The sequence below is a fragment of the Coenobita brevimanus genome, chromosome 84, assembly GCF_032717465.1.
Source record: "Coenobita brevimanus isolate Jiangsu-jjx chromosome 84, ASM3271746v2, whole genome shotgun sequence".
NCBI classification, from domain to species: Eukaryota; Metazoa; Arthropoda; class Malacostraca; order Decapoda; family Coenobitidae; genus Coenobita; species Coenobita brevimanus.
The window spans coordinates 48,035,845-48,048,655 of record NC_137037.1 but is presented as its reverse complement, the minus strand read 5'-3'; the positions used below and the strand labels follow the sequence as shown (position 1 = coordinate 48,048,655).

The 12,811-nt window shown below is 38.5% G+C and overlaps 1 protein-coding gene across 2 annotated transcripts in view; it reads right to left on the bottom strand.

Moving 5' to 3' along the window:
- Positions 1-1,108: 1,108 nt before the first annotated feature.
- Positions 1,109-12,811, bottom strand: part of Pdk (pyruvate dehydrogenase kinase) — a 44,385-nt gene continuing 32,682 nt past the window's right edge. The window contains exons 5-9 of one of the 2 annotated variants that reach the window (XM_080280271.1): positions 10,445-10,489; positions 7,975-8,147; positions 7,241-7,465; positions 4,480-4,578; positions 1,109-4,249 (exon numbers count right to left, since the gene is read on the bottom strand). In XM_080280271.1, the coding sequence (XP_080136397.1) occupies positions 4,163-4,249; positions 4,480-4,578; positions 7,241-7,465; positions 7,975-8,147; positions 10,445-10,489 (629 nt within the window). In that variant the 3' untranslated portion in view covers positions 1,109-4,162. The remainder of the gene's footprint in view (positions 4,250-4,479; positions 4,579-7,240; positions 7,466-7,974; positions 8,148-10,444; positions 10,490-12,811) is intronic. The other variant, XM_080280272.1, reaches the window with a different exon arrangement.

Genomic DNA, 12,811 nt, shown 5'->3' with positions numbered 1-12,811 from the left:
CTCTTGGCACTTGGGTTTTGGTTGCTGTGACCACTTTTCCTTTGTTCATCCTGTCTGGGAATTCCTTTTCATCTTTATATGCTCTGTATATTTTTGTAGTTTTTATTTATATTTGTTTTATTTTTCCCCTTCTCTGGCTACAGCCCTTGTATTTTCCACGACAAATTGCCACAGGACACAACATAGTAGTCTTTTGAGATGTGTCCAGTTCCTTGGCACCCAACAAAATATTGTCCATTTTGAACAAGGTAACTTTACACATGGTTTTAAAACGGTATCAAATAAAAGTACAACTCACAGTTCTTATGAGAACTTTAATAAATAAAAATAGCAATCTCTATTTACAAAACTTACATCTACAATCATGCATGTTTATAGAAACACAAGAACTAAACTTTAAACTAATGTACATCAACTTTTCTACATTCCTGTACATTTGCTACGGCACACCTCAGGGAAACAACAAACTTAATATATTGTAATTCATTTAACACTATCACTCAGTCCTAACTTGTCATATTATCCAAAATACTGCCTATATTCCTGTCAGCAGAAATGACCAGTCTGGCCCTCTAGTAAACACTTGTGTGCAGGCTTATACTGCACACACAACGGTGCAAGGACTCCTATTAACATATTCATGATCTAGTCTGCTCTTGAATTATCTGGTGAAAAGAACCGGCAGACACTGTTTTGACCAATCTGATACTATTGCATTCTAGATTCCAGATGTCAAAAGAAAAGATAGGTTGATCTATTGAAACCTTGATGCATAACTTGAAGGAGAAAAATAGTCAAATGGTCCAAATGCATTGCATCAACACCATATAATATTTAGACAATGGAAGCACATTGTGTCCAACAGATTGGCATCCTGCTTTCTTAACCTTATGCAAGCCTAATTTCACTCCATTAGAGTATGTTGTACTTTTAGTAAAAAATTTTACTTTCCCATAATGTGCACCTGATGCCTTCGATAACTGCACCCACCATTCTTAAATATAATGTCTAGTCTGACTTAAAAAAAGTAATTGCATTGTTGACTCAAGGCAACACACCCCAGGCAAGACAAGTTTTTTCCTACATGACATGTTTTCCGCAAACTGAATGTGGTGGGTTGAATATACAAATGGGAAATGGAAAGTGGAACATTGAGGAGTAGAAAAAACTATCTCAACTGAAAGCCTAACAAAAGCTGTATTAGCAGTGATGCATAGTACCAGGCTCCTCCTCCTCCTCTTATCCCCATGTTCCACAAACTGAATGGGGTGAGTGGGATGCAGATAATGTGAAGGGAAAACACTAAAGAGAAGGAAGATATCAATAGTGTCCCAAGGAAGGTGATGAATGGATGTTTGACCCATTTCACTGAACACCACTGTATGATTTCTTTCTCCACTCCATTGCAGTAATGAAATATTGGGTTAGAATGATGATGAATGTGCTACATGAGTGATAATGTAATTTATGGAGTTCAGGTTCTGTTGTTACTTTACAGTATTCAGGTACCACTAAATGTTACACAACCAACTAAACTTGTGCTGTACTATGACATATTGCAGATAATGGTCACTAATAATAATATACATTACATTAAGCTTTTTTTTCTCTGTACCATTACTAAAGGGTATTTGTTGTTATACCTGTTCAATACACACACATATTAAAAGCAGCATCACTGCTTGAACCTGGAACTCAGTAAATGCTGTTGCCTTCATCTTCCCTGGAGTGGTGCCTCTATTTCTCCCTGTCCCTCACAGGGGAAATTGAAAAGGATTTAAAGTAACCTAATATTTTCTTAAATATTACTATTTGAGAAAGTGACAGTAGTAAAAAGAGTACTTATCACAAAAGTCTGCTTGTTACAGCAACAAGCAGACTGCAAGTAAAGAACGCTTGATGATGATGTTTATTGAGGACATGACACCTGGCAAAAAATTATATGTGAAAACTTAAAATTGCTTCTAGGGCCAATCCCTGAGTCAAGTCTTGTGAGAGGTGACAAAGTCTGAGAAAGACAACCTGCATCAGGTTGGCCTGGTGCATTTCCATTCCTATCTGAGAGTCACCAATCACATACAACTGAAACTTTTAATCACAAAATGTAAATAAATGAAAATAAAATCATATCAGAACTCATCCATCATCCATTGTTAGACTTTGTATCCACTTGCACAATAAGGTACTGCACATAAGCTTGAACATATTGAGGCTAGTGGTGCATCATGAACTGTTTTTAATTTACACCATGTTATATGCGTGTCTATGCTTTGTATGGCCTCGGAGAGTAGCCCGAGGGAAGCTGCCATGGCCAAAGCAATTATGATATACAAGAGATCATAGTGAAATGGGCTCTCAAGGGGGCAGTGAAAGGGGAGCACAGGCATTAACCAGAGTAGAGTATCAGTTGAATTATAGAGCGAAAACTCATTTTATTACCATATAACAATACGTTGTATACTATTCTGTATACAGAAATAACAGTACCAGTAGTAAGAAAAATTATAATAAGGTATCATACATACAAAATTACAGGCAGTTCTGAATATATATATACTGGTACATATTTGCAGTTTGTCTAGAGCCTTCTTGCTAATATCCCCTCCCCACAGTGAGCCCTCTTCCCTACTATTCCACAGCACCAGGATGAGTACCATTTGTTAGACTGGGATGCAATTCTCAAACATATTTAAGACTGACTCTCTACCATTACTTGAATTTGTTTTTTTGAGGGAAGAATAATCCCAGGAGAATGCAGAGACTCTCCCAAGTCTCGTGTCCTTACAAAAACAAATCATGGCTATCGGAGAAATATTATCAAAGGTTATATCTGTTTTTGCAAGGAAGGATGAGGAAAGCAGTTAAAATCTCTCCATCTCTAGTTCTTCCGGCAAAAAAACATCATATATTATGACACAAATCAATCATAAATGCATTTCAAAATCCCACCCTTGGATAATACCTGTCATTGTGCTACAGGGTCTCTCTCAGTGGCCCGGACTGGCTATAAACACAGCTCTTGATTAATGATATGCATGAGTGCGTGTCGCAATAAGAGCTGTGGGATTAGGTATATTGCCTGAATCAGCATATACACACACATGAAGTTTCTTAATTGCTTTGAAGGTGATGACTTAAGCGTGGTTTATGGGCACCATACAGAACAGTATACAGTGAAAGATTACTTTGCAAAAATCGTTCAATTGCATAGTACACTATGTCCTTGTAAAATGTCTAAGATCTCTTCCAGAGTGTCAACTATTCATATATGTTAACTTGGGGAAATATGTAAAGCAGTTTTATCTTTACCAAAGGGAGTTCTATGGACAATGTTTTTGTGATTTACACTGAACTTAATAGTGAAAATGGATATAAAAGATGATATATAGCAAGGACTTACTGTGCTATGTTACTCATCTATACATGAGTTATAGGATACCCTGTTCATTAGGTATGTTGACAAGGAGCAGATTTACCAGGCATGATGAGTCCACATGTTGCCCTCAAAAACCTAACTGTACCAATGATAATAATGAATAAACCCTTTATGAATAAGTTTACCCTGTAACTTAAAATTTTTAAAACAATAAAAACTATGAAAGATCTGAGTGATAATTGGGGATGTCTATCATAGTTTCATTTTAAAACTTTTTGGCCACAAGTGGATAAATTAAATATAGGTTACTTCTTTGCTTTATAAGTGGCAAAGTTAACAGCTATGATGATACAGTAAATGCAAGTTTTTCCTTTAAAACTGACATCTAGGGTTGTGGGAAACCTACCAGCATTTCCTCGTCAAATTTTAAAATTGAGGCGCACTGCAGGAACTATACCAGAGGTTCCTTCAGTCAAACTTTAAAATAGTGATAAAACCGACGATCTCTGTCTCGTTGTCATCCCCGGAGAAGGGTGAGAGGGACACAACTCTTATCCTCTTCCTTGTCATTCACATCTCTCTTCTTCTTCTTCCTCCACCAACTCAACAAGAGTGAGGGTGATAAGAAACAAGAGCCCTCTCCTGTCCTGTTACTTACACCTGTTCTTTCCTACTCTTCCCTCACTCCTTCCTCCAATGTCAGAAATGACAGAATAAGTGTGTGTCCCATTTATCTTCGTTTTTCTTATCATTTCTTCTTCCCAATATTACAGCTTCCTTTGCAGTTTATTGTGTAGTGGTGATCACGGGAGGGGTTGGAGTCTTGGGGCGGGATGAGGTGCTGAAGGGTCGCACAAACTGAGCAGAGTGAACCTGTGGACAAAGATTTTTATTATCCACTTTTGTATTGGTCTATGTGTATCAAAGATGACCCACTATGAGTGAGCAGACTTATAGCTGACCTGCTCTACTAACATGGACATCATGTGCATAACATTAGGAAAAAGGTTCTGTAAAGCTCCTTAATCCCCAAAGAATAAGGTTGTATATGCAGGCGTAACTTAACCTAATCTAATCTAACCAAAAATAAGCAAAAACTTTACCTGTGATGACCAGTCGTGCGTCTGTACAGGAGTGGAGTACTGCCTCTGACAAGTCTTATTGTACACTGGAAGCAGCTCGTTGGCCTCACTTGACAGCGCCTGTTTATTGAGAATAATGGTCAGTGTATATGGTTTTGTTTTTTCATTTGTTTATAAAGGCTCCATCATATGTGTATGGATCTGCCTGTATCTCCTAATGGCAACCCTCCACACAGCACTCTGTAGCAGCCTCACTATTCAGTCTATTCCTGAGGTCACACTGTATGAACACATTGTCTTTTCTGGCATGCTTCTCACAACTTTACCCGCAATGTTCACACCTCTCACCCTCTGCAACCAATTGTCATCCTGCATCCTTTCCGTGTGCCTAAACCATCTCAATCTAACCCCTTTTCATCAAAACACAAATACATTAAAGTCCCATCCTTCCTTTCAACTCTGCATTTGCACTTCCAACCCCCAATTCCAGCCCCCCCACCTCCCAAGCTGGTCATTCAAGAACAGGGTCAGGATGATGATGAATGAAGATGAACAACAGGCAGTCCCATATTACTGTCCTTGATATGCAGGGGCTAAGATAACCATCAGAATGTGGAGGTCATATATAAATAATAAAATCACAAATTTGAAAATTTCACCAAAGCCATCAATCTAATAAGCATTACATTTTCTACCACAACACAGTTTTATTCAGCTTAGGAGACATCTCAGAATGAAGTGAAAAATTTGAAAGAAAAAATTCTAACTTGGTAACTTCAGTGAATTACAGGTGATTAAAAGATGGAAGGGAGATGAGACTACCCAACCTCCCAGCATTATATTACAGGTGGATCCAAAAGCTGCAAACATTAATATCACTACTTTTTAGTTGATGAATTCTGGAACTCGTAGAATATTCTCAGTATGCAAGACTCCCACGATTAATTCTGGGTTTTGAAATGTTACTCCTCACTGCCTCTATTGTAGTGTGGTGAACTTAAACTGTATGTCTGCATTTGTACCTCTTACAATACAGGAGGTGGGTTGGGGAGACTCGGTTGTACTATTCTAATTTCTATATCTCCTTGGATTCACGTCCTCAAAAGTATCAAGAAACTTGATCTCCTCACTACTTGGGAATTTGATGAAAATTATTATGACACTGATTCTGTTTATCACCACCATATTCATGAACATCCTGACTTCTTCCCTCATAAAAATAAAATCCATCCATCATCTAATCCTACGTTGCCCTATGAGGAATGTAGGAGCCTGGGGCTAGGCAAGTTGGTCCTGAGAGTGACCAGCCTCACTCATCCCTGAGTGGCATTATGTGAGCAATAAAACCCAACCACCTCTTGGATGTAAACCTGCACCGGCTCAATCCGATTGGAGTGCTGTAATTACCCACTAAACCACCAGGTGCCAAAATTTGGTTATATGGTTACCACGCAGTGCAGTAAATGGTTTCCTGGTGTACAGGAAACCATGTGGCTTGTCACTCAGTGTAGAGTCACCCACGGGTAGAAGGAAGAGGAAAGAATGATGGAAAGAAAGAAGAGGATGGAAGGAAAGAAGGATGGAGGAGAGGGAAGGGCAGACACCTGAGGGCAACACTACATTGAGTGGATGGTGAACGCCCCCACCTACAACATTAAAAATATCTATCTATCTATCTATTGCCAGACGCCTTAATCCCGTATGGGGTGGCCACAAACAAATCACCTCCACGTCACCCTTTCCCCCGCCAATTCACTGCCCAGCTCCCAACTCTCACCCCCCTCTCTCATATACCTCTCCACTCCATCCCTCCATCTCATCCTCGGTCTCCACCTCACTCACATACACTCTCCTCGTCAGTCTCTCACCCTCCATCCTCTCTACATGGCCAAATAATAATAAAAATAACAATGATAATAATGGAAACACTAAACATTTCCACATCTCAGTATTTCTGAGGATGGACAAGTAAACATTTAGCTTCATTTTTTACTTCCCACTATCACAGTATAATCTATGAACACACAAACATTAACCACGCAAACACACAAAACTAGTTTCTTTGAACTGGAATGTACTAAAAATTGCATTAACATGCAAAATTTTTCTAAACATAATGTGACATACTGCAGTAAATGTTCTTTATGTAGCAGGGCTTTACAAAGGCAGTTTCCTGAATTACGAAACTAGTTATACAGTACTTGAAATTCAAAATAATTCTGAATTGTAGTAAGCAACCCAGTACTTCAAAAAAGTTCCTTTTCTTTTAGCACCAAGGTGTTGTTCTGCAGTACCAAGGAAAAATACAGTAACAAGAAGGCCAAAGTGAAACTACAATGTGCATCTACCTGATAAGCTAATGAATCCGTAATACTGTACTTTCCAGTGGGTACATTACGCTATCTTCAGTTACAAGTGTCTCACTTCGCTCTGAGATCAACAGGAAAAAGATCAGAGATAAACTGCTTAATTTTATTTATCAAAATCCTGGAAAATTCCCCCCAAAGTTTCATAACTACAAGTTATGTGGCTGATTTTATTATATGTTTATACAGGTGAAGAATTTAACCAGTACAATATTACCCTGCATGAAAGCATTTATTTTATATTTTTTTTTAAATGGGAAGAATGAACACAAATGGAAAAAAACGTACTGTTAAATGAAGGCAGTCCACCATGATGTCATTCAGCACTGATTTTGTAAGTTTCTAAGTGTGAAGAATGGACAACAATGAGATGTTAAATACACACAAGTCCTCCATGATTTTATCCAGTGTCTGACCTTTAAGTAGATAACGGCATCTGATCCATAGCCCTCGCAGGATGTCAGCTGAAGGTCCCCGTGGAAATATCGGGCATAGAGACGTGAAAGTGGCAGGCCGTACCCATAGCCAGCCAGGGGGGGCGTGTCCAGACCAGAGACAGCAGGCTGGGGTGCCGTTGAGTACATATAGTTGAACAGCAGGTCCATCACACTGCGTGGGATTCCTCCACCCTGGTCACTCAGCTGTGTACAGATAAACAGAATGTAATAACCGAGGCTAATGCAGAAGGCCAGCCAATCCATATTAGGCAGCTTGTCCAAGGTTAAAACTAACCTATGAGAATGAGACAAAGACAGTAAAGAAGATTATCAGAAAAACCAGCAAGAGCCCACAATGCAACCAGAGAGGTGGCAGTCTGTCACACCTGTGCTAAAACTATTCCTACATTGTTAGGTTTATACTACATACCAGTGTGGTAACCACCACCTCAGCCTTCTGTTAATCCATTATGGCGTGAACAGCAGTTAATCAGGACTTTTATTAAAATCACTGCCTGGTCCAAGTACTTGTGAAAATATGCTACAGATCTACCACTGGATTGATCAGTGAGAGTAGATCTTTTGTTATCAATGAATATCCGGTACAATAAACTTGCTTAAACTTGGCGTACCATCTCTGAGCACCGAGTCAAAATATGGCACCTGTTGACAGTAACTTCTCATAAGTTATAAGGAAAATCTTTCATACTCACCTTAATGGTTAGATCCTCCTGCCCCATGACCAGCAAAACCTCAACGGGTGGGAAGATATCAGAGCCAGGCCCATGATGCTCCACCACAGCCCTCATGGCATTCTTGAACAGCTCAAACAACATGTGGTAAAGATGGGACGGCACGTACACCACCGACACTGGCGTCTTGTCCGCTGTGGGGAGCAAGGCATCACTATAGGTACTTCAGGCACTGTACGATATGAGTATGCAAGTGGAACTATACTATGTTCACTTCAACTTGGCCATTCTGAATGCTGAGCTGTAACAAGAGATTAATACTAGAGTAATATACTAGACACTTGCACTGTACAATATGAGAAGGCAAGTAGGACTATACTGTGTCCACTTTAACATCATCTAGAACTCCCATGTCTCCATCTTGACAGGACACACACACCATCAACAATGACGTACAGTCTGCTGTGGGAAATAAAACATTAATGGACAGATAGTAAAGACTTTCTGAGATAATGTAAAACCAAAGAGACTACTGCTATCTTCATTTTAGCTTTGCCAAATACTGTCAATGTAGAACTACCAGTGCTACCTAAATTACTGTACTCAAATGAAGATTCAAATCTGGTTCTTTTACACTGCTGGACTTTACCTGATTACATAGGACCTAATCCTATTTGAATATGATAGTACTGTAGTTCTAAAAGTCACACAGGGTTGCGATCTGAAGGGGACGAAGATTCGTAACAGTTACATGTAAGAGATGAAATTTAATTCCTTAGGTCTCCCCGTGTAGAAATTTAAATACAGTGTACTTAAACTCAAGCTACTAGCATAAAACATTTTCTAGAACTCTAGTTAACAAAGCCTACATTCATATACTGTATGGAAATATACCCCATAGCTCATGAAAATACAGAATACAGTTTGTGTGCAAGATAAGGTTTTCTAAACTATTTATGATCTCCAAATATTACAAGTGAATTCTGCCAACCACCCTGTGGCAAGTGAATTACCAACAAAGCAACTGCCACCAATCAACATTATACCCTCAGCTAGTAAGGGCAAAGTAGGCAGGGATGTATTGAAAAAATATCACCGTTTTTCTCGACAACCAGTAGAGTACTGTCACTTGGGGACACCTGCAGATCAATTTGAACGCAGCCGTGGAACTCTAATTAGCAATTAATATGCAACTAACTGTAGACTTAACAGCAAAAGCAGATGTCAAGAAGGCAACTTATAATGAGGACTTCCTGTACAGTTCTGTAGTGAGCAGTAAACGTAATTATTAATGCAATTTTAGTATGTAAAAGTAAGCTTTCACCACATGACAAAGTAAGTCAAAACTAATATCCCTTTAACTGGCACATTTTTCCCCAGCTTGATACATTAGTAATGTGTTTGCACGAATGGCAATAAAAAGGTGAAGCAAGATAGCTTATAATTCTTTGACTGACAAAATTCACACAGCTCAATAACCCTGCCTGTAAACATTTCATGCAGTATTACAAGTACAGTACTGTATTTAAATATGCATTATCACTCTCAGATACAACATATCCTTGGACACATGAATCAGAACAGCAGATGAATATCTAGTATCTCCCACCAGTGCTGCACGTTATCAATGTTGTAACACAAACGTTGGGAGACGGGATCACCACATTATTCTGATGCCAATGCAAAGGGATTAAAATTCCAGGCCCATACTCGCACACCCTTTAGCTGCCTTGTGACATGAAGGAAGTATGTAGGGTAAATACAAAATGCATTTACACACTGTATATACTGTATATTGTATGAGAGGTACTGGATGGTTTCACATGGTGCGAAAATATAACCAAGCAACTCTGCTGCCTGGTTACATAAACATTCTTCGGCTCCCTCCCTGTCCCCTGAAAAGAGAGGATGGTGAACTGCAGAAGGGAAACTTCAGTCTGCAATCCACTGGGTTCATGTCCAGATAAGCCTAGGGTAACAACAATATATTATACGAGAAATTAGTGCACCAATATTCCCAAACGTTTTGGCAAAGACAACCTACCTGCAAACATGTACCGTAATTAGTGAGGAAGCATCAGTGAACTACGAGTCAATATATGAGATAGTTAGTGATGTGGAGTACTGTACACTGTGGAATATCAAGTACAAGAAGTGATATATGTATATGTACAAAGTATAATGAGTGATACATGATAATTATAGAGTACATCGAGTGATTTAATAAAAGTATACATGGAGTAAGTACTGTACAATGAGCATAGGCCTATGTATTGAAGAATGATAAGTAGGACATGGAGTCAAGTGATAGGAGAACATAGAGTTAGTGATGGAAAAGTACACATAAGAACTCATAAGTCAACAGCTGCAACAAAGTGGTTATCATACACAGCTAGGTGTTCCAACAGTGTGGTTATCATACAGGCCAATCAATCCATCATGAAGCAGGCAATGGCAAACTAAACACGTAAGGGGCTGAACAAAACCTTACCTGGTGATCCGGCTGCCATAATGGTGCGGGAACTCTTGTCCATCCCTAAGAGAGTGACCAGGGGGGTGTGGGGAAGAAGCATCTGCTGTTAGTGTCTCTCTAGTCTACTATAGCCACACCAGGCATTGTGTGCGTGAAGTGGGAAAGTCTGTCTCTCTATATCAAGTACCAGAAATTAAACATGCCAGAAAATGCAGGTCCCAGTTGTGACATGTGATGATCATATCTTGAAGTGATTATAGGAAGTCTTTAATATGTCAAAAATAAAATAAAATAACACCATGCATCCTCTAAGGACTCTCCGTCTTGAAGTTGGTGACTGTTCTGCTCATGTTTCTGTGGACTGGGAGCTAATCTAGGTGCCAAAAAGAGCTGTTTCCTTCCTAATAAGTGCTGGAAACTAAGAAGTGTAGGAATGCAAGAGCCTCATGTAACTGAATTTCCTGTCAAACAGAGATGACTGTGTGGCTAATTAACAAGGCTTTAGCCACATTTCACTGTTCACATGACTGTCATGGTGCTTTTCCACTTCTTGCACACAAAGCCTCACATCTAATGCCACTGTCACTATTCTACCACAGCCTTACTTAACACCACCCTGACAGGTTTTTCCTTCACCCCTTTTTAATTAGGTGATGGTATTCTACTGGTTTACTCTTTGCTCCCACCAGATGGATTTAATTCACATCAGGAGAGACCTTTTGTAGTGAAGGGCTAAGTGAAATTTATATCCAACTCCCTAGCATGAAAAGTCTCCCCTAAACACTGAGTAAAATCATCTGGAGATGGCAAGAATTTAGATGTCACTAGATTTATGGGGTCAGTTCATTCCACTCAACAGCTGCACAGAGAATGTAAGCCACTAGACACCACCATAAGCTATGTTTGCTGAGTTTTTCCTTATTTATATGCAAGACAGATACTGGTACTCATACATGATAAAAAAAAAAAAAAAAAAAAAAAAAAAAATGTATAATGTAAGGGACATAGATGGTAGGAAGAACATCATGTCTTTAAATGATTTGCAATGTTCAAAATGAGTACTTTGTGTGATTTGAGCTTGTCTCATTTCATTGCACTAATTACAACTGTATTATATTACATTCATAAGACAAGCTTTAAAAGATTAAGGTATGGCACACAGCTGCCATTCCTGTATCACTACCTTCCCCATCAAAATACGGAATGCAGGAAAGGCTTTGATCTTAAGTTAATCCATTCACTGTAATTAAATTAGTTTCCAAAGTTAATAATCACTGAAATGGTAATGATACCATGTCAGTGCTTATACTCATTAAATAACTGAAGTTACAACAAAAAGTTTTCAGACTACTGTGGTATGTGCTTTCCTTATTATAAAAAAAAAAAAAAAAAAAAAAAAAAAGCCTCAGATTGCTGTTATACCGCATGATACTGTGTGTTTCCCTTACTGAAGCAATATAATACTACATCATAAATAGCATTTTGCAGTGTCTTGTGGCCTACGATGGTACTGTACTGTGTAACCTCCTCCGTATGGCGGATAATTACGTCACAATGTGCTATCAGTTAACAATGACTCCTAAAAGGTCTGTGGGGCTGGTAATGCCAATCTTGATCTTACTGCACCTCCATCCTTGCACTGGTTACATTTTAAGAGCAATTTATGAGACTAGAGGGAACAAGATCTTAATGAGAGGTGTGACAACTGAATATTTTTTTTTCATTTTTTCCTTCCTCATTCGTGCTATTGCTACATGACTATATTCGGTCTAGGAGAGACCTTAGGAGAGACGGGGTTAATGGAAAGATAATGATGATGATTCAAATCCCTTTACTTTGAAGGGTCTTTCCTTGGCTGAATAAATTCATATCTCAGCAGCTAGAATATATAACAACAGTATCATAACATTAGAATTCTTACTGAAATTTAGGAAAACCTGAAAAAGAGACAATTTTGCAAAATTATGTTAAAAATAATGTGTACAACTATGTTTGAATTTAGTACCCACAGTCCTGGGTTTTCAAAAGTCAGTTCAATAATGTGACCAGAAATATATGTAATTATTTCACCACTAACCTGGACAAACAAACATTTAGTTATATAAACTAGCAAAGCTATTAATAATCTACTTACTCTATATAACAGATTCCAATACTCTCCTCTCAATGATGAATCCATTAAGTATGTATTAAGACTGCTTTCTTAACACAGCATTATTGTGCAGTACAAAACAAGAAAGAAAAATAAAGTGCATAAAAAAAGAGGAAAAAAATCTGCATTAAAAAAAAAAAAAAAAAATGTCAATCAGACAAGGCTGATTCCTCTTTCCAATAACTGCAACTTTCTCATCAAAAAACAGCATAGGACAAAATTAAGCGGCACTG